Here is a 20949-nt window from a genome sequence, read left to right on the forward strand (position 1 = left end):
TAAGCCCTGTTAAGAATGTGGTTGTTTTCTTAGTGATTCCTTCATTCAGAGTGGAAACTTAATCAAAGCAGTGCTAAAGTGCCTTTTATTAAACCCACTGTGTTTTATTCTGAATATTTAACATCACTGTAAACCGAACAAGTTGAAACTACTCAAATTTTTGTTTGAACTGATTATGTTGGTTTTTATGTAGTGGAAATACATTTTTGAGTCATCATGACTCGTACATTTATGTTGGGTTAACTTTACTTTTTTAAAGTTTAACTGACCTTTGGAAACTTAAACTTAAAAATTATTTCCAACAAAAAAAGTGTTTAAGTATTGTTTGTAAAGCTGCCTATTCTTCCTCCACTGTAATTTTTCCTGATTTCTATCTCATTCTTCAATCATGAACATTTATGCCACTCCAGGTAGTCTAAACTCAGGAACTGTGAGTGACATTGAGTGAAGATGCACATAGTGCCATGAAGACCTCTTCCATCATTTGCAATGTACCAGCGACAGTTGGATGGAAATTACTTCCCACAGACAGGACTTTTCTGATGAGTTAGTAATTTCACTCATGGTGCAAATTGTGCCCAAAGGCATTCTGGGAAAACTGATTTTCAAATGATTTGAGTACAATGGCAAAAAAATAATTAGAATGACTGAGTACGGTTTACCTAAACTAAAAATGTGTTTAATCAACTAAAAAATAGAGCTGAACTAGCTATTCTGGATTTTTAAGTGAACACATCTCATTTTTTGTCAACCTTGAATATAAGTTATTTCCAGAACGTAAAATTTTATGGCTATGCCACCATAATTTACTACACACAGCTGAGGATGTCTGAGGTTTTTAATGTAACTGTATATAAAGTAGCAGAAATGTTGTAGAATGTGGCAAAATATGCAGCAAAGTGGTTAAACAGTTTTAAAAAGTGACAAATAATTTCAAATAAGGGCCTAATAATAGCTTGACACTCTTTTCAGCTCTAAAATGAAGTAACTGTTAGTCAGTATGCATGCTAGCATCAGTGTTACTGATCCAGCACACATACATTAGTACTGTCAATAAATCACAACTGAGCTGGGCCTTTTCTTTGGGGTTGTCAGGCGCCTAACATATTTGTGGCAAAGACTTTACTAAGATGTTTAAACATTTCCAGTGGTCAGAGGTGGGTGTTAATCCATTGTTAGATTATTCCATTAATCTGTTCATTATTAATAAGTATTTTCATGTAGGCATTAATATGAAAAAAATACTGAAACCTTTTACTTCCATTGAATGTAGTTCAATAATTTATTGAAGAGCCAGCCAAAATGCCTCAGGCACTGTATTTTAGGTACTAAAATGTCCCAAATTTTCTTTAGTATTTAGAAAAAGGCATGCCTTCAACAACATGTAAAAATTTAAAGCTTTGAATCTGAATCTGGATCAGATCTAACACTTCCAACGCATACGCAATGTTGTCCTTCATCATTAATTTCTCTCATTTTTTAGTTGGCTTGTGACTTTTTCTGTAAGATACACACATTTTTCATCCAATATTGTGTAAAGTTTCTGTAGTTCACAAAATCAAGTTAAGTTTGTGTGCTGTTGTTTTGCAGTCTGTGTTTCTCTCTTGTAGCTTTGTGATTTCTCCTGCTCTGTATCAGACATGCAGGAGACTGCATTTTTTCTCTTCAGCACGTTTTCCATCCAGGTGGTGCTGTGTGGTGTCCTTCCGGGAGAGCGAGCAGACCCACCCCTCATGTTTTTCCCTGAGGTGATCAGCTCTCCGTAGCCCTGCTGGTGGGAGAATGCATATGCAGAGCGGTGAGAGCTCGACCTCCGAACTCGCTTCAGGTTCTGCTCCTGAGGGGCCTCCTTCTGTCTGGACTGTAGATGTCGAATCTGTAGAAATACAGCAGTGATGGAGGCAGTCTTTAGACGCCTTTTTAACTCAAAGTACCACACCCTGATATGGGATTATCCCTCAACATGCTTTCTGTATAAATGGAGAAATGAGTACTTTATTTAAGTAGCTGGTCACAGTGCAACTAATATAAGCTACTCTTCTTCCATCCTAAGTGGGGTTCAGACAAATCAAAGACAAAATGCATAAATCTGTGGGGTCTACAGAAGTTTTATGTTTAAGCACTGACAGAAAATTAAAGCTCTGGTACAAAGACCACTTCACCATTCTTACTTCTGTGCAATAAATAAATCAGTTTGGCCTAAAGAGGCTTAAAACGTTATCCTAACATAGGGGTAAAAATAATGTGACAGAAAACAAAAGGTTTTCCTGTTGTGGTCATGCAGACTAATTGTAATTCTGATTTGATTGTTAATAGAAAGCAGGGTTATATGGTATTTTTTTCTACTTTGTCAACAGAGGGCGCTAAATCAACAAAAAAAGTTTCACACAAGCACTTGTTTTTCTATGGATGAAATATAACCAAAAGAGTAAATTTTTAAAAATTCATGGTTCTAGCGTGCACATTCATTATGTTTGCATTGCATTTTTGTACCTTATCTGTCAGTGTTGGAAAAAGCTCAGCACTCATGAAGCAGACCACTAAGCTGGGCAGGACACAAACCACAGAGGTGAGCAGAATAACCAACCACACATTCTTCTCTGACAGACAGCTACGAGCCGTTCCTGGGGAGTAACAAATACAAATGTATAAAGACCCTTTCTCTGGCATTGATGCAGCTTTTAAAAGACGTTCTGAATTGAGAAAAACCTACCCACAAATGGGAAATTACTTGTGAAGATACCAAACATGCCGTCGCTGTGCATTGTAAATAAAACAGCGAAGTACACAATCAAACTGCCCCATAAGAACAGATGACTTATAGCTGTCCAGTAGAGTTTATGAAGTCCAATCTGTGAACACAGACAGGGGTCATTTACATGAGTACAGCATTTGTTTTTCAAGTCAGCATTCAGTTTTTTGTGTCTCTCTTACCTGAACACTTACAACAATGACTAAAGACGTTGCTATGGTAACAGCAAATGATTGTTGGTCAGAAATGTTGGAGCCATCCTCTTTGACCATGACAGTGAAGGCTCCATAGGGGATAAAGAAAAGCAGGAAAGAAGTGCCAAGTCCTTGAAGTGTGCAGAGAAGAAACTGGCGTTTGTTGAAGAGAAGGTTCTGCTGGCCTGGTTTGTACAGGCTCGGGTAACGCAGACTGCTCTGGTCACTGAGATCCTTTAAGAAACAAATGGACATCATGAAGGTATGTGATGTAGAGAGTAACAGTGATGGGAGGAGGATGAAATATGGGAAAAGTATTGACAGTAGTTGCAGATGTGATATCCAATAAGATAAATGAACAATTTGGCAAAGTATACCTGTATGGGTTAAAAAAAAATTTTAATTAGAAAATTCAATTGGTTACCTGAAAATAAAAGTTTATCAGTTGTTACTCCATAAAATAATAGCAAATTTCCTTTTAAACTTAAGATATTTAAAAGACTATCATGCATGTGGCTTGTGCAGAAACTGCCGCAGTCTAAAACTATCTGATACGGTGGTATCCAACACATTAGGCTTCTCTTTTATTCACTGTTCTGTCATGAATAATGACTAAAATACTTGAGGGGAAAAAAGTCAGAATTTTAATCAGATTCAGAAAACTGCAACTGTAAATATAAACAGAAATAATAAAAAATAAGAAATTTAGAAACCAAAGTAGGAAACACTTCATAACACACTATTAAGAACTAGTAAAATATTACTTCACACTTAACGCATCATTTATAAAGCATTGTTAACTGATTTATATGTAATTTATAGAAACAGCTCTTAATGTTTCATTGATTCAATAGTAAAACATGAGTAAAAGGGTAAAGTTAGGATTAAGGCTAAGGATGCTTTTTTAATTAATAGAGAAGCACAATATTATCAGCATGACAATAATAACGGGAGATATTAACTTAAAAAGTGAAATACTGGGCACACAAATGGTTGAGTGGTTTAAGGCGCGAGTGGTTTAAGGTGCTACCCATGTACCCTGGTACAAATCTGGCCTGTGGCCCTTGACCGCATGTCTCTCCCTACTCACTTCCATGTTTCCAAGTCTATTCACTGTCCTTCCTCTATCTAATAAAGACATGAAAAGTAGGGGTGCACCAATTGAAATTTTCTGGCTGATCACTGATCCTTAAAAAGCCTGACCTGATTCCGATTTTGGCCAATACCGATATTTTTTTTATAACTGACAGCATACACCTTCAATGTTCCAATCTTATTTTATTGAAAAACACTGAACAATACCCGTGAAACAATATAAACTTGTTGTTTTAACTGCACATGAGGTAGTTCTCTCAAATATAAATGAAAAGTTTAGAGCATTTCTGTCCAAACGACTAAATTATATCAGTTCCTTTAGTCTTTCATTTTTCACATTTTAGTAGGTAGAGGTAGATAAGATCTTTGGATAAGATCGGTTTCATATGTAAGTATTGGGCGATCACTGATCCCCCAGAATTAAGGAAATCGGCACTGATTCCAATTTAGGCCGATCGATCGGTGCACCCCTAATGAAAAGGCCCAAAAATAAATCTTAAAAAAAAAAAAAAAAAAAAAAAAAAAAAAGTGAAATACCAGCTTTGGCAGATATATATTTCTCAAGAATAAGATGGTAATTACCTAGTAATAACTAGGTATTTTATTAAGTAATAATTCTGAAATATGGTAATATTAAGTATTTACAATGTAATAATGTATTGATTATTAAGTTATATTATGGCAATTCTCTGGTAATAAGGTGGTTTATCAGGTAATTTCTGAATAATAAGATAATTTTTCTATAAAAGCTGCTAAAGTCAAATTACATTAAAGGATTGTGCCTTCAGTGTAACTTCAAGATCCATCCTTGGCCTTTTTGCCTTTATTCAATAGGACAGTGGATAGAGTCGGAAACAGGGAAGAGAGTGGGGAGAGACATGCAGGAAATAGTGCCATGGGCTGGATTCGAACCCAGGTTGCCCGCACACACGGCACGCACCCCAACCACTCGACCACCAGCGCGCCATGCCTTCAATGTAACTTGACACAAGTCCTTTTAAAAATTACATAGAGATTACTTGGGAATAATGGAGGGAGGGCTTACTTTAACTGAGTGGGCTGATATGTAGAAATAACTTATAAATTAATTCTGATTTATGAAAGAAGTTTTTAACACATTATGAATGAAGACATACAGAGATAACCTTAAAGTTACTTGAAAGTCATTCAGAAGGACTCAGTTTAATTTAGTGGGCCAAAATAAATAAATAACCTGGGAATTATCAAGCAACTAATATAGAAAATTATCATCTTATTTTTAAGAAATTACTCACAGACTATGTAACAATGCCAGAAGGAATTACTTGACAATAAATACATTACTACTAGGTCAATACGTACTTGATAAAATACTTTTTTCTATGTACCTACCACCTCTTTCTTGAGAAATTTCAGTATAATTATAGTTATTACTATGACTCCATGCAGCGTTAACACAATAAGAAAAAAGTTACTATCTAAATTTGAATAGAAATGGTTAAATTGTCTTGTTTAAACCTAAATTGAGGACATATATTCAAATCAAGCATGACTGTGGAACTGAATTTTATGTTAAAGCTAACCTAACAAAAAGACGGAGATCTTAGGTTGCTCAGTTAAGAACGGGAATCCTTCCTCTGGCTCTCAAAGTTGGCAGGTTTAAAAAAAATACCAGAGGAGCATTTTCTTTTATTTTGTACTTTCTATGATGAATTATGGTCACCTCTGTGACATGTTTGTTAAAAATCCTGAAATATTCTGGAGCAATGATGATGTTAGCCTCTTTTGTAGCCAAAGCCTGGAAGAAACATCAGGGTGATTTATTTTATAAGTCCATTACACTACTGAGCCTCTACTTTTGGTTTCTAGTCTTTTTGTATTAATATTGGTGTCTTGTAAGCCTGTTTAGACCCAGCATATTGTTTATGCATGACACAATAAATAAATCAAACAATCAATCAAATTATAAAATTACTATGTAATTACTCTGAAATTCTCGGTAATTACTAGGTAATTAGGGACCACTAAAATAAAGAGCTTTAAATGATGACTCTGTGCTTTAATATTTCTGTAAAAATAACGGTGTTACCTGATCAAAAAGCCCCCCTGCCAGGACTGGTAGAGATGTGTAGACTACATTGTAGAGTGTAATGAACCACTGGTCATATACAGTCTGTTAAAAGAGGCAGACTGTGTGAGTAAAAGCGTAAAAGGGTTAAGGTTTTTAAACACAAGCTTTTTAAAGACTTTTGTCTGGTGCAATAGACAAAGTTCACAAAATGTCACTAAAACAAACAAAAAAGTTCATTTACCTGAGCTGAGTAGCCACAGAAGAATGCGTACCAGACGTGAGTGAGTGTGAAGGCAAAGTTCTTGTAGAAGAAGTAGCACAGGAAGTTGCACATGCGGACGTAAGACCAGCGTCCATGCACCAGCAGAAGGCGCTGCAGGTAACGAAACTGAGCAAAGGAGTAATCTGAGGCCAAGACAGCCTGCATCCCCTCCTGACCACTGAGACCAACACCGATGTGAGCAGCTAAAGAAGAAACACAATGTGTTACTGCATTTTTATGACTTAACTTTAAATCACTGATGAAACTGTATAAACACATTGAGGGCACCACACATTTACATTTTGGTTTATAAATTTTTACTGTAATATAGTTGGATTCAGTTAAAGGTGTAGTATGTTACTTCTGCCACTAGGTGTCTCTTTAACTAAACAAAAACGTGCCAACTTCAGTGATAAAAATCACATCTGAAAGTTTAAAGAATGTGTCACATGGATCTCATAAATGGATTCATTAAGATGTATTTCATTCACACTCACTTTAAATTTCTTTTAATGAACTTTATTAAGATTCTTGAGTTATCTTGTGTGATTGTATTACTTGGATACTTGGACTATCTGTAATAACTGCTCTGGAGCCTGTGAGGAGATGTGCAAAGCATAAGTTGTTGGGGTTAGTGACAACTTATTAATCGTCAGACTTACTCTTGATCATGCTGACATCATTTGCTCCATCTCCGATGGCCAGAGTGACGGCACCTCTGTGCCTCTTCACCAGCTCCACCACCTGAGCTTTCTGCAGGGGAGTGACCCTGCAGCAGATCACGCTTTTACACAAACAGGCCAAAGTCAGCAGAACATGTTCCAGCTGTGGCTCCAGAGCGTGAGCCTGCAGGAAGATCACAAACATTACACCTGTTAGACAAACCGATCACAAATGTTCTGAGATGGACCACCTACAGAGACACTGAGCAACAGCTTAATGTAGCTACTCTGAGATTATGTGCTTCATGCTTTGAGTTCATACGAGAGGAAAAAGATGTTAATGAAAAGCTTTAACAGAGCTTGGAGCTGTCAGCAGCTCTCTGCTCATTACAGAGCGAGCACAACAGCAGATACTGGGATCCATGACTCAGCAGAAAGAAATACAACAGAAGTTAAACTAAATCTAGCTGATATAAGAGCAGAGATAGAAACAAGATGATAAAATTAAAAGAGAAATACTTATCAAGTCTTACCAAACTGTGCCCATTGATGACCAAGGCATATTCTGCAATAATGGCCTCTCCAAATACAAAATCCTCTGCACACAAATTACTCTTTTCAATGTCCTCTGCAGGGTAAACCCGACTCAGGCTGAGAATCTGCTCTTCAGCACTCCTACAGAGAGAGGAACACTTTTAAACACACATATTCAGGGTTTTCAAAATGCTTTCTTGATTGATTTAAATGTGTCAGTTATTCCTGAAAAACCTAGATACAGTTTTAAGAAAAGGAAAAGAAAACAACCAAAAAACAAGTTATTTTTTCTGCTTGTATTCAACTGCAGAATTTGCTGGATAAAATACTGCATATGTTTTAAGTTTTAAATGTCTTGATTTTCATTTGTCAGAATATTAACCCAATGTAACGAAGAATAGTGCAGTGTTACCTGAGCTGCTGCTGCACCTCCAGCAATGTGTTTCCAGAAATAACAAACACTTCATTCATGTCATCTCGCAGCATGTTGCATGAGTAGCCGATGTTCATCGCTGTCTCTGAAATGTTTTGCAATGTTTACATCTCTTCTCACAAGTAAAAAGTATAATTTTCATGGACTAAAACTTTTTGAAGCTACCTAGTTTGTCTCCTGTGAGGACCCAGATCTTGATGTCGGCCAGAGTTAGACGTGCAATAGTCTCAGGGACTCCTTCCTGAAGTTTGTCCTCGACGGCTGTGGCTCCTAGAAGCTTCAACCAGGACAGCATTCAGTCTGCAGAGGTTGTTCTTGTTTCGAGGGTTTAAACAAGTTGGGAGAGGTGAGTGTTACCTTTAAGCCCTGCTCGATCTCCTCATAGAGTGCAGCCAGCTGATCATCGCGGTTCTCGATAACAGTGCTGGCAAACAGAAGCTTCTTCATCCAAACATCAAAATAATCTTCATCAAGGTCTTTGTATGCTAGAGCTAATGTTCGGAGCCCTTCTTCTGCGAATTCCTGCAGAAGAAAAATAAACAATGCTCGTGATTAAAACGCTATTAAAATTCACTAAAACATTTTGCAATAGGAAAAGTCATATCCAGCTTTTATGCCTGTGAAGGACATGAAATCCAGTCAACTAATTGTCCATATTCTGGACAGATACCAACATTAGTAAAAGCATCCCATTTTTGGGATTACAAAAAAAAAAAGAAGAAAAAAAAAAGAGCACATTTACTAGCTTCCACTGCTGTGGGAAGCATCACTGTCTCGGATGCATGTGAAAGTTTGGGGTACTTTTCAGACTGGTTTATTATCATTATATTTAAGTTAAATTCAATTCCAGTTAAAATATCAAATTTTATCATGGCATGTCAAAACCAGTATATTAAATGAAACATCTTTTCTACATATTTTAGTCTGATCTGTGTCAGTGAACCCCTGCAAAGTCTTGTTTACAGTTGCTGCTTCCAAGGATGGCACATGCTTTAGCTTTACTTTTTCACATAGGATCGGGTAAGTTTGGAGGGCTTTTTTCCCTTTACAAATGAAATCTTCATTTAAAAACTGCATTTTGTATTTACTCTGATTATCTTTGTTCACTATAAAAGTTTGATCATCTGAAACATTTGTGTGACAAATGTTTAAAAAAAAAATCAGCAAGGCACCAAATACTTTTTGCAGCACCACATGCTTAGGGGCAAATTTTCATTAGTCAGGTCAGGTCATTTATGATGATGCCAGCTGAAGTGACAGTCACGACAATGCATGTCCCAGCACTTCATACACGTGTTTTTTGTCACATTGGTAAATTGTGGTACTGAAAGTGTGTCTTATATACCAGTTTTGATTGTACATTGCTGTGCTATCAGTGTTTCGGTCCTGAGGTGGGACATCTATCCAAATGGAACTGATAACCTCAATAGCAAAAAATGATTTACATATTTTGTGCAAAAATTTGGTGGGAGGGGTTCAAAAAAGTGATACAGGAAACAAGGAGGAGAGGTTGAAGGTTTTATCCACTGAAGAAGTCATATTACAGGCACGCAGATGGCCTAGAGGTCTAAGGTGCTACCTATGTACTCTGGTGGCCCAGGTTCAAATCTGGCTTGCGGCCCTTTACCGCATGTCTCTCCTCACTCTCTCTCCCATTTCCAACTCTATCCACTGTCCTCCTTTATCAATATGAAGGCATTAAAAGCCCAAAAATAAATCTTAAAAAAGAAAAAGTCATATTACTTAATATAACTATTTAATACATAGTACATAGGTGGTCATTACTGACGTGTGAAACTCACATGAAGATGCTCTGAGGTAGTGTACATGAGGTCCTCACTGGATGGATCCAAACGCTCAAAGATCATTGTGTCAGCTCCTTTACAGTACAGTTTAATCTGACCCTCTGGATTTCTGACTAGAAAACACAACAAGAAAACATCACATTTCTGATCAAATATGAGTATGATACAATCAAGTACCTGGATTATCAATCGCAAAACATTAAGATTTATTTCTAACTATAACATGTACTTTTTAAATGTGTGCAAAAGGAGTCAGAAGACAATGCCTTGTGGTTAATTTTCTACATGTGGACTACTGATTAACTCTGCTGTTAAAGGTGAAGGCCAGACCAATGACACTCATTCTCTTGCGTGTGTTGTTGAAGTCCAGTATGGCCAGCAGTCTGTAGGTGACAGCTCGTCCCATCTCACACAGCGTGATGCTCTCAGGAGTCCGTGCTCTGAAGACAAAGCCAAAGTTTCGTGCTGCAGTGACAAGAGCGCCCTCATCAGGAGACTGTGCCTGGTACACCAGACTTCCTTCATTTGAACAAAAATATCAATCAGAACCAACTTCAAATATTTTCAAAACCAGAGAAATCCTTCATTTTTAAAATGACAGACTGGACATGTTTATATTTGTTGTGGTAACACTGGATATTATTTTTTTTAGGGTTTTGGGGGCTTTGTGCCTCTGTTTTGATAGGACAACTGAAGAGAGACAGAAAATATCAGTAGCGAGACAGAGGGTTGACAAGCACCAAAAAGCATTGGAATCAGGAATCTGATTTGTGCAACTAGAACTCCAGATACTGTATATAGGTGTCTGCTATACCTACTGGGCTAATCAGCCCCCAGTACTGGATATTAGAGTCAATCAGCTGAATAGGGGTATAGATGGCCTAGCAGTTAGGTTGTGCCCTATGTAAGCTGGCAGCCCGGGTTCAGCCTGCAGCTCCTTTGCATGTCTTTCCCCCACTCTCCCATCCCTGTTTCCAACTCTACCCTTTTTCCTCCTCTTTGAATAAAGGCATAAAAGCCCCTAAAATATGGTTAAAAAAGGACAGCTGAATAAGGAAGTGGAAACTCCCCTTGGAAGCTGCCAGTCCTTATTTATGCTTTGTGCTGCCAGTGGGTGTCAGTTCTATCACCAAGGCTGCCCCCCTAATGCCAAACTTCATCCCCTTACCACCTGACCCCAATTACAAGTCAAGAGGGGCTCTTTCAACCTCAACTGCTTACCTGTTATTTGTGTAGTAATCCCAAATGTTGTGGGAGTGGCTCAATCCATTAACCGGGAAGGTCACTTTTAAACAGCTTTTCTCCCTCATCATGTGAAATTCATCCATTAAACAAACAGTATGGTTTACTGTTGTAAATGCATCTTATTGTTTTTATCAAATATGTAGGTGGAGCTGAGCAGCACATCTCTACTAATCATTTTTCTAGTTTATTTTACTTGTTTAGTTTAAGAGCCCCCTGGTGGGGGAATATACTGTGCATTTAAATACAGGTATATTCTGCTATATCACAGATGGTTTGTGTGCACGGTTTACCTTCAGTCTTCTCCTCTGGCATGACAGTGTGACACAGAGCCAGCAGCCTGAAGAACTCATGCACTGCAGGGTCCTCCAGTTTAATGGCTTCAAGTAGGCTGCTGTCATAAAACTTGAACCCTCTGTCACTGAGAGGGTTGAAAGAAAAATCCACACAGGCAGTTTTCTGGGAAAAAAAAACATACATCATGGTTATAGTGATTAATATTAAATTATAAAGCAACCGATTTTTAAAAAATTATGATTATTTTGGCCATCTTACTTCTGTGATTTCCACTTTCTGGTCAAATTCATTGAAGATGTCACCTGTGAAATGCACTGGTTTAAACAGTTTGGAAAAAAATCCAGACAGTGACAGGTCTTTGTTTACTCAATTGCAAAAAAAAAAAAAAAAGATTTCAGTATCACAAAAAAAACTTTGAGATAAAGTAATTCGCTGTTGCGGCAACACCAGCTTTGTTATTCCAAGACAATGAGAATTTTTTTCAAATTTTCTTTTTTTAAGGCAGTGAGAACTAGAACTACTGACTGGTAGCTTTATGCTTTCAAATGTAACTGATATTTGTAACTGATATTTAATTGCCATACACTGAAGATACAGTGGGGGTCCAGCAGAAGGGCTGAGTGTTTTTTTGGTAGTGTAATTGGTAGAAATCTATTTCCATAATGGTGTAGATGCATGATGTGTAATAAACATTGGATTGCAGTGCTAGTTAAGTGTATGGCAGTCAAATTAAAACATAGCTTCTTGAGCTTTGACTTCTAAAATCTAATCAGTTCACCCTGGATTCCAAGTTTAGGTAAGTTTAATTATTCTGCGTGAAAGATTTGAGTTCACAATGACATTGAGCTTGTACCTAATCATTAGGGGAGAGGGAAAAAAATTGATGCAGTATACTATTGAGATATTTTGCGCAGTGATATATCTTATTGTATCTTCTGCCAAGCATTGATTTTTTTTCAAATTAATAGCTAATATAACCTGAAGTCTATGATACTGTATAAATAGCATCAGTTGCTTCTCTGTCCACTTGCCAATGCTGCTGGCACCCTGTGTCCAGTGAGGTCAGCTGAGGTGACAGTAATACAGCAGGAGGAAGTTAGCACAACCAACATGGCAACACCAGGGAAAGGGTGTTCGGAATGCAAGCAGGGCACGAACAACATGGACATGACACATGGGGTTTGCAAGGAGTGCCGCATGGAAATAAAATACTGTGGTAATACAATAAAAATGAAGACCAGGCTCGTTGAAAAAAATTGTACAGATAGCAATATATCGCAATATATGGTATCACAATACTGTGTGTATTGCAAAATGTTTAAAATTGCAATAATATCTAATCATGGCATAAGTATCTTGATAATATCATATCGTGGGGCCACTAGTGAATTCCACAAATTTCTTAAAGCACCCTCCACATAGTACGTTCACGAGCAAGGGATGAGCATTGAGCCCCAGTGTCCTTTGACCTAAAAAGTCCAAGATAGTCTGGCTGAAGACGACAGATCTGAGGTCTGCAGATCCTTGCATCAGAGTGTACATTTATACAAAGTCTGAGAAATCCTCAAGAAAGCATCTGAAACTAAACTGGTTTTCACAGGACCTCTAGTATCGTTATCCCAAGATAAAAAGGTTATAATGATGAGATCTAAACATCCAAAAGGGATTATTTATCACAGGAAGGGAAAACTAAATAAAATGTATGCATGAAAGTTTACTTAGGGCTTCTATCTCTGTTTCTTAGATCAATTTTCTTTAAGGCAATGTTCATAAAGAAATTAAATCTATAAATAAATAACAGAATGAAGAATTACAGGGTTTAAACATAGTTTTTTTTTATGAGACACAATATAAACAACATTTAAACTAAGAATTCCCCAGCTATCATGGAAAAGCTTACCAAATAGTTCTGATTGGGTTTGCAGTGTTTGCAGCTGAAGTCAATTCATGAAAAGTAAGTGATTTCACAGACCATGTGAAACATTAGTGATCCATCTATTCTTCTTCACAGTAACTCCATTATTTAAAATTACTTTCACTATCATGTGAACAGTCTCCTTTCATTTTTATTATTTATAATTAGTTTTTCATCAAATGCTATCAAATGGTCATTATCATGTGTAATGTGCATTTTACGGCTTTTAAATATCAGTGCCATTACTTTCCTACTTATCTGTTACTCAAATGACTGTAGTTTGTTTTTACAGTAAATTTGGCACGCAGGTATCTTTTATAACTGATTATGTCAGATTAATCTTATCTTTATTATTATGGAACTGGACAAAGGTAACAGGATTGGAGAGCATTGTTATTACAGGCATGAAAATCATTAAATCCTCTGTGAAATCTTATGAGTCCGGGCCGTCTGTGTGCTGGTGTTTTAGCAGATCACTTTAACATTTCTGAAATCTATTGTATGAGTTGTTTTCTTGGTGAAACTGCATGTGGCTGCTATTCTTGGCAAGGTCTCCCGAGTTAAAATGACCTTCACATGCAATGGGAAAAACATGGCTGAATAAAGACTTAATAAAAATAGATCAAATAAATAACAGTGAATGTCAACTATGTTGTAGCCTTTATAAAGAGAAGTATAAATGTGGTTGTAATGCATCAAAAGTCTGTTTTTTAAATATTTCATGCTAATTTGTCAAACCAAATTTGTGGAAATAATTTTTCAACTTAGTGAGAATGTGTATATACATATATATATATATATATATACACACATACATATATATATGTTAGAAGATGCTCACTTAAGAAGAAGATTATATTTATCCCACAGTTTTAACAAGTGTACACAAAAAGCTTCATACCATACATGTGTCCATTGATGGAGCACTTGCTGAACACCATGATGTTCTGGGTAAGGGTGCCTGTTTTATCAGAGAAGATGAACTCCACCTGACCCAGCTCCTCGTTCAGGGTGGTGGTGCGAGCCTCCGCTGGTGTCTCTGTCTTCCTGCAGTACATCTTCAGGTCCCAGTTAATGAAATAACTGTGACCGAGCCGTAGAACCTCCACACTGGAAAGGAGTTTAAAAGTGCATTTATACTTCAGTCTACACATTTAAATGGGAGATCACATCCAACATTTGATGAAATGTCTGATTTTTTTACTGCGTATGGAATACAGGAAGGACATTTTAGAGTTATGCAGAGCAAACAAACACTAGGAACAGCACTAAATGTCTGTGGTCATTACCTGACATACAGTGAAATGGGCACCACTGTGTTAAGGATGATAATGTAGGACCAGAAGGCAAGGAACCCGGAGAAAACAGCACTGTTCTGAATCTCATCCGGGGGCAGAAATACCTGGAATTTTATGCCGATCCAGTGCTCCCAGCAGGTGTTTATTACAGCTAAAGTGAGTCCCATGCAAATGAGGAAAGTGAAGATCTGAAACACAGATCACCACTTCATGTACAATTCTTAGGAATGTTTTTAAAAACAGTGGGCAGTAAATCTCTTACTTAAATATCTTACATCTCATTCTTACCCATAATACCAATGTGTTCATGAGCTTGTCAATACTTGTTCTTTTAAATCTAGTCTTCCCACAGTTCTGCATCAGTTTGGTTTGTAGTCCTGTTAGAGGGGTAAAAAATCTTAACAGGACAGTTTTATGAGTCAGTCAAAGGAAATGATTGTAATCAATGTGGTAGAAACAAAATCAGAGCTCCTACCAGCATATATGACCATCCCAAAGCACCACTCAGTGTTTCTGAGTACACAGCCACGCAACAGCATTTTTTCATTATCTAGAGGGTATTTGTCGTTCTTCAACAACAGAGTTCCTATAAACTTATCCAGTCGGTTGTTTGGTGGCTCACAGATCACTTCACCTAAAAATCAAAAGTAAAAACAAGCAAAACAAATCATGAAAAAGTTGGATGGATGGATGGATGGATGGATGGATGGAATTTGACCCCAAACTGGATTTGAAGGATTAGTTTAGAAAAAGTAACACTAGTTTTGAGTTACAAGACTTGAGTTACTGCTTACATGACTGTTCCACTAAATCTGCACCATAACTTATAAACAGTCCTTGAGGAAAGCCATGTTCTTTGGAAATATTTTTCAATTCACGTTAAGAAAACTTCTTGAAATTGGATTTCAGATTCAAACAGAAAAAAACGCAAAACCCAGGGTGTCATCTCACCATCAAAATCCATTAGTCTAGAAATATCTCCCATTTTTGAGGTGACAGTCAGAGCCTGGCGAACCTTCAAATTTGTCTCTCTGTGGGAATAAAGGTCTTAAATCATATCATACAGGTAACATGTTTCACACTTTATTCTTCCGTAAAGTTTTTGCCAAAAATATAACGAAAAACTGACTACAGGTTTTTATATGCATTTCTATGAGCGATTACAGTGTATCTGGTTTTCCTTATTGTAGCTAATGTAACACTTACCCATCCAGCTCTGCAGTCTCAATATAACACAGTCCATATGGCTCACTGCTACAGAGAAGGAGGACGTCTGCCTGTATATAAACCAATTAGAAACACTCATCAGAGAGGAAACAACACTGGACCTGCAGGAGAACATAACGCCCACTGAATCTCCAAAAACAAATCTGTAATAAAACTTAATCTATGCTACTTTCATTCTGTCTTAACGTCTGAAATTAGATTTGGAAATGAGAATTCTTTAATAAGAGCAACAAAGAAATGAAAAAGACATTCACTTCTTCATGTAACACCAGCACAAAGGGCATGCACTGTACTCACGGCGACAGACTGATTGTTCTCTATTCTGATGATATCCCCTACTTGGATGTTCATCCATTTCTCATTCTGCAGACTTTGAAATGAAAATCATGCTTAAAATTGATTTAATTCTTTCAGCAGAGCATGAAAAAGTGTTGATGTGATTTGGCTTTTCAGCTGTACTATAAAAGGAAGTCATGATGAAAGTGATCAAGTACCTTCCCCTGCTGACAACCTGAGACAGGCGGTTGTTGACTTGCTGGTCACTTTTATGTCTGAACTGATAAAAAAGGGGCAACAATGTAACCATTTTGAATAAAAAGAAGATGATTAAGCAGAGCTGCAAAGAGAGAACTTACATAGTCATCTGTTGCATCCTTTACTGCTGTGATGACCAGCACTAACACCAAAGGCACAATGGTTGTGAACCAGGACAAAGAGGAAATTGCTGGAATTACCTATGTAAGAAAGAAGCAGTTAAAACACTGATTTCACATTAGTGGAGTATAACAGCAGATATTTATTGTACCTGAAGTATTAGCAGTACTAAGAAGTAAGCATTGGCCACTCTCTGGAACTGCTCAAACAAGTTGAGAGGCAGGAAGGTGAAGAGGTTGTACTTTGAGGTTTTGATGTGGTTGTCCTGATGAAATAAATTAGAAGTGATTAAAAAATAAAGCAAATTATTTTGGGGTATATACTGTTGAGACTATTTTGGGTTACTTACTGAATAATGGAACTTATCATTGTAGTTCCTGGCATTGGCTTTCACACGACGTTCCTTCTCTATACATAAAACACATTTTGGTAAGAAATGTTAATCTGTTATTTAGTCTTGTTAAAATGTTTGCTTGATTTTTCTAAAGACAGCTGAAGGTCAATAGACTTCAAAGGCACTGCTAATACACATTTTGCCAATGAATACTTAATGATGAGCAGATATCATCTTTTTAGTCAATATAAAATCCTTTTTGCATTTATGCAACATTCAGGGGTCATGGATATTCATAAAAGAGTACGATGCATGACAGCTATGTAGAAAACAAAAGGTTCAAATTAGCAGGACAGTGGGTCAGCATTGGTTAGTTATGCAAAAGTCATTCCTTTGTAGAATCAAACAAAATTGTGTGCTAAATTGTGTAAACATTATTCACCCCTTGGATGTTTTACCCTTTTACTGACTTTATAAATCAGTCATTGTCAGTTTAATTTGGCTTTCTTGAGAATAAATACAAAAAAACCCTCTTTAATGTCAAAGTAAAAACATATCACTACAAAGTAATGTCAATTAAATAAAACCATGTAATGTAAAATAAGTGATTGCATAAATATTCACCCGTTAAGTTAGTATCATTTGATGCCCCTTTGGCTGCAATTACAGAACTGAGTCTGTGTGGACAGGTCTCAGTCAGGTTGCACATCTGGACACTGCAATTTAACACCATTCTTCTTTGCAACTCTGCTCAAACTTTGTCAGGTTGCATGGGTGTGATCAGGTGTGAAAAGCCCTTTTCAAGCCCAGTGGAGTGAGGTCTGGGCTTTGACTTGGCCACTCCAAAACATTCACCCTGTTGTCTTTAAACCATTTCTGTGTAGCTTTCTCTATATGCTTCAGGTCATTGTCTTGCTGGAAAAGATATCTTCTACCAAGCTTTAGCTGTTTTGCAGACTGAATAAGATTGTCCTCCAGGATTTTCCAGTATTTGACTGCATTCATTTTACCCTCTACCTTTACAAGCCTTCCAGAGCCAGCTGCCGAGAAGCATCCCCACAGCATGATGCTGCCACCACCGTGCTTCACAGTGGGAAAGGTGCAGTGTTTGGGGTCTGCTAAGCATAACGTCTTGTCTGAGGGCCAAAAAGCACCATCTGGGCCTCATCAGACCAAAGAACTTTCTTCCACTTGACCATAGGGTCTCCCTCATGCCTTTTGGTGAATTCTAGTCTAAGTTTAATATGAGTTTTTCTTCAACAGTGGCTTTTTCTCCCATAAAGCTTTGATTGGTAAAGAATCCAGGCAACAGTTGTTGTATGCAGAGTCTCTCCCATCTTGTAACTCCTTCAGAATAGTCATAGGTGTCTTGGTGGCCTCTCCTAGTCTCCTTCTTGCAGGGGGGGACTAAGTTTGTGAGGACAGCCTGATCGAGGCAGATTCACGCATATGCCATATTCCTTCCATTTTTTATTGATGAATTTAACTTAACTCTGAGGGATGTTCAGTGCCTTGGAATTTTTTTGTATCCCTCTCCTGGCCTATACTTTTCACTAACCGTCTCTCTGAGTTGCTTGGAGTGTTCTTTTGTCTTTGTGGTGTAACGGTATTGTAAGTTGGCTGTACCTGTGTTGATCTAGTCCAGTCACTTTAAAGAGGATGAATAGTTATGCAGTCACTTATTTTACATTACGTATTTTCATTTCATTGACATTACTTCTTAGAAATCTGTCTTCACTTTGACATTAAAGAGTTCTTTTTGTACATTGTTTGTTAAATGAATTCCACTTCAAGTTTGGTCTAGTGTTTTTTCAAAAAAAGAGTTTTTGGATTGCATGAATTTGCTGTTAATTTTAAAGTAAAGGAAAGACTTTCTTCTTAGAAACTAGAACTATAGTCTGGCTGTTAGATGATGCCCTAACTTTCAGCATTCCTCTCATGGCTCATTTATCAATGTGATGCATTTTACTATCATGCTCAGTTACGTTTTATAAACAGTCAACCCTGGCTCTAGAACAACACAATAAATATCAGTCAGCAGCAGTACAAAGAAGCTCTCCATCACAGCGTTCAAAACTTTTAGCACAGAGTCTTGCCTGGAGGGCTACACACTCAGATGTGTTGTTTGCTACCTGGTTAAATCATCGTTGAATTATTCAGAGCACACATGCACAGAACTGCAACAGGAGAGATCTTCTCACACAACAGACTGCCCTTGGCCTGCTATCAGTTACTATTATGATGAAATATTAATAAGGCTTTTGGTCTGTAAATGTCTGATTAAACATTTGATTAAAGAATGTGTGTATTTGCGTAGCCACACTCCAGGAAAAAAGTACTCACCAGTGTTTACATTTTTTCTCCAGAATGTCATCTTCTCCAGGGACCTCCTACAAGCTTCCCTGAAAGACAAAATCAGAAGTGAAATGTAAATGTGAGTAAATGTAAGTTAGTAGATTTACCATTAGGGGTCAACCAATTATCTGCCTGACTGGATATTGAGGCCGATATTTAGCATTTGGCCGATTATCAGAATCAGAATTTTTTTTTTCACTGATAATTGATAAAGTGAGTTGAAAATCCAAGCATTCATTTTTTACTAGAATCCTATCAAAGTTAAAAATCCTCAATCTCTGACAACCCATACATTACATGTTTCTGCAACTTTATCTTCTCATACCTTGTCTTTAATTTGCTGGAAAGGCAGATCTAAAGGAACTGTCTCATTTTCCCAGTAAAACTGTAGATATACTATAAATTTTTCATACAAGCAAAAAGGACATTGATAAAATGAGGGCTTTCTGAGAACACTTACTTTTAATGTATTCATATCAACTAAGTGACATACAAATACAGCCAGGTGCACTATTGTTATACCTTACTTAAAGATTTGACTACTATCGCCTATGCAGTTTTGGAATACAATTGCATTGCACCATGGTGAGACATCTGAGGCAACCAACGGAGCAAATTGGTGTTGTGTTTCTTTCTGTTCACATAAGCAATTCTTAATGATCTATCTGCAGCAGCAGGTGAATCCCCCAGTGATTGTCTCCTTAGCAAATGATCCCTGGTGAGCAATACAAAGCTGGGAGGGCAAAACCTAAGCAAGCTCATTAACAGGGGGGAGAAACCTGGTGCTTCAAGCATGACAAATGTCAGAATGATGATGGAAACACTTAAAATACATTATATAATAACTATTAGATAGTTAAATTGATGACATGAAGGTCATTTAAGTAAGGATGCTGAATATTATCACTTTGGTATCAGTATCAACAGCCATTAGCTTTAAAAGTAAATAATTATTACCGGCAAATATGAACATATCTGCTGATATTTACAACCAGTAAGGTTGTAAATATTAGCAGACAGGTACTCTTTTTTCCTCATTCCTCAAACTTCAAAGTGTGTTCTGAGAACTGAAGTTTGTTTCTTTGTCCATTTTTAAAATTGAAAGTCCCTACTGTTAATTTTTTCATGCATGAAGAGCTTCTACTTTTTTAAGAGTGCTCAACTTTTACCATGTTTTTCAGGAGCACCCAAAATTGTCTCATCTACTTTGATCATATTCAGCAGTCGCCCCCTTTTTTCTGTAAGGTAGATGTAGTTTCTTACCCCCATCGCCAATAAATAAACAGATAAGTAAGTAAATAAAGGGTATGTCGTTTTAGTCATTTCCAAAATAGATAAGGGTTTCTTACCGTGCCTCTCACAGGTGAACTGGGTTGCGTCCATGTATCCTCTCATCCATTGGCTAAGGTCTACATTTTTCAGACGCCTGGTATTTACACCTTTATCCCGAGAAATCACCTGTAGCATTGAGCCTACTCCTGAATAAAAAGGAAGCTATGGCTTTAACACTTGTGCAGGAGGAGCATCACGATGTACTGAGAGACATTTGCAGTGGCAGACTGAACCGATTCACCCAACATCGGGTGCTAAAAGGTGCGGCAGGGTTGTGTGTGTGCAGCAAAAAGCACCTCTCTTTTTCAGTGCGAAAACAAAAAACATATTTCTTTGGCTTGTTGAAGCACTATACAGTGTTACATTTATAAGAAAAACCCTCAAAAGGAATTATAAACAACGTAAAAATTACTGGCTTCTTGTTCGAGCTTATTAACGCTGTTTAAAATGTCGCTGTATCGCCACCAAGTGACCTAATACGGGGTTTCAGGAAACAAACTGACCACGA

The 20949-nt window shown here is 37.3% G+C and overlaps 1 protein-coding gene across 1 annotated transcript; it reads right to left on the minus strand.

The window, feature by feature from the left end:
- Nucleotides 1-1034: 1034 nt before the first annotated feature.
- On the minus strand, nucleotides 1035-20491 carry atp8b4 (ATPase phospholipid transporting 8B4). Its single transcript, XM_041795894.1, is given in 28 exon segments — nucleotides 1035-1876; nucleotides 2494-2624; nucleotides 2714-2852; nucleotides 2935-3180; nucleotides 6110-6193; nucleotides 6333-6556; nucleotides 7016-7199; nucleotides 7549-7690; nucleotides 7962-8067; nucleotides 8148-8259; nucleotides 8340-8504; nucleotides 9785-9900; nucleotides 10118-10306; nucleotides 11314-11488; nucleotides 11585-11628; nucleotides 14143-14351; nucleotides 14531-14727; nucleotides 14828-14916; nucleotides 15015-15173; nucleotides 15491-15570; nucleotides 15746-15816; nucleotides 16064-16136; nucleotides 16261-16322; nucleotides 16402-16500; nucleotides 16572-16685; nucleotides 16770-16828; nucleotides 19098-19156; nucleotides 20459-20491. Coding segments are annotated over 27 exon segments (3618 nt in total). The 5' UTR covers nucleotides 19129-19156; nucleotides 20459-20491; the 3' UTR covers nucleotides 1035-1558.
- Nucleotides 20492-20949: the final 458 nt, after the last annotated feature.

Source organism: Cheilinus undulatus, linkage group 9 (genome assembly GCF_018320785.1).
Source record: "Cheilinus undulatus linkage group 9, ASM1832078v1, whole genome shotgun sequence".
Taxonomy (NCBI): domain Eukaryota; kingdom Metazoa; phylum Chordata; class Actinopteri; order Labriformes; family Labridae; genus Cheilinus; species Cheilinus undulatus.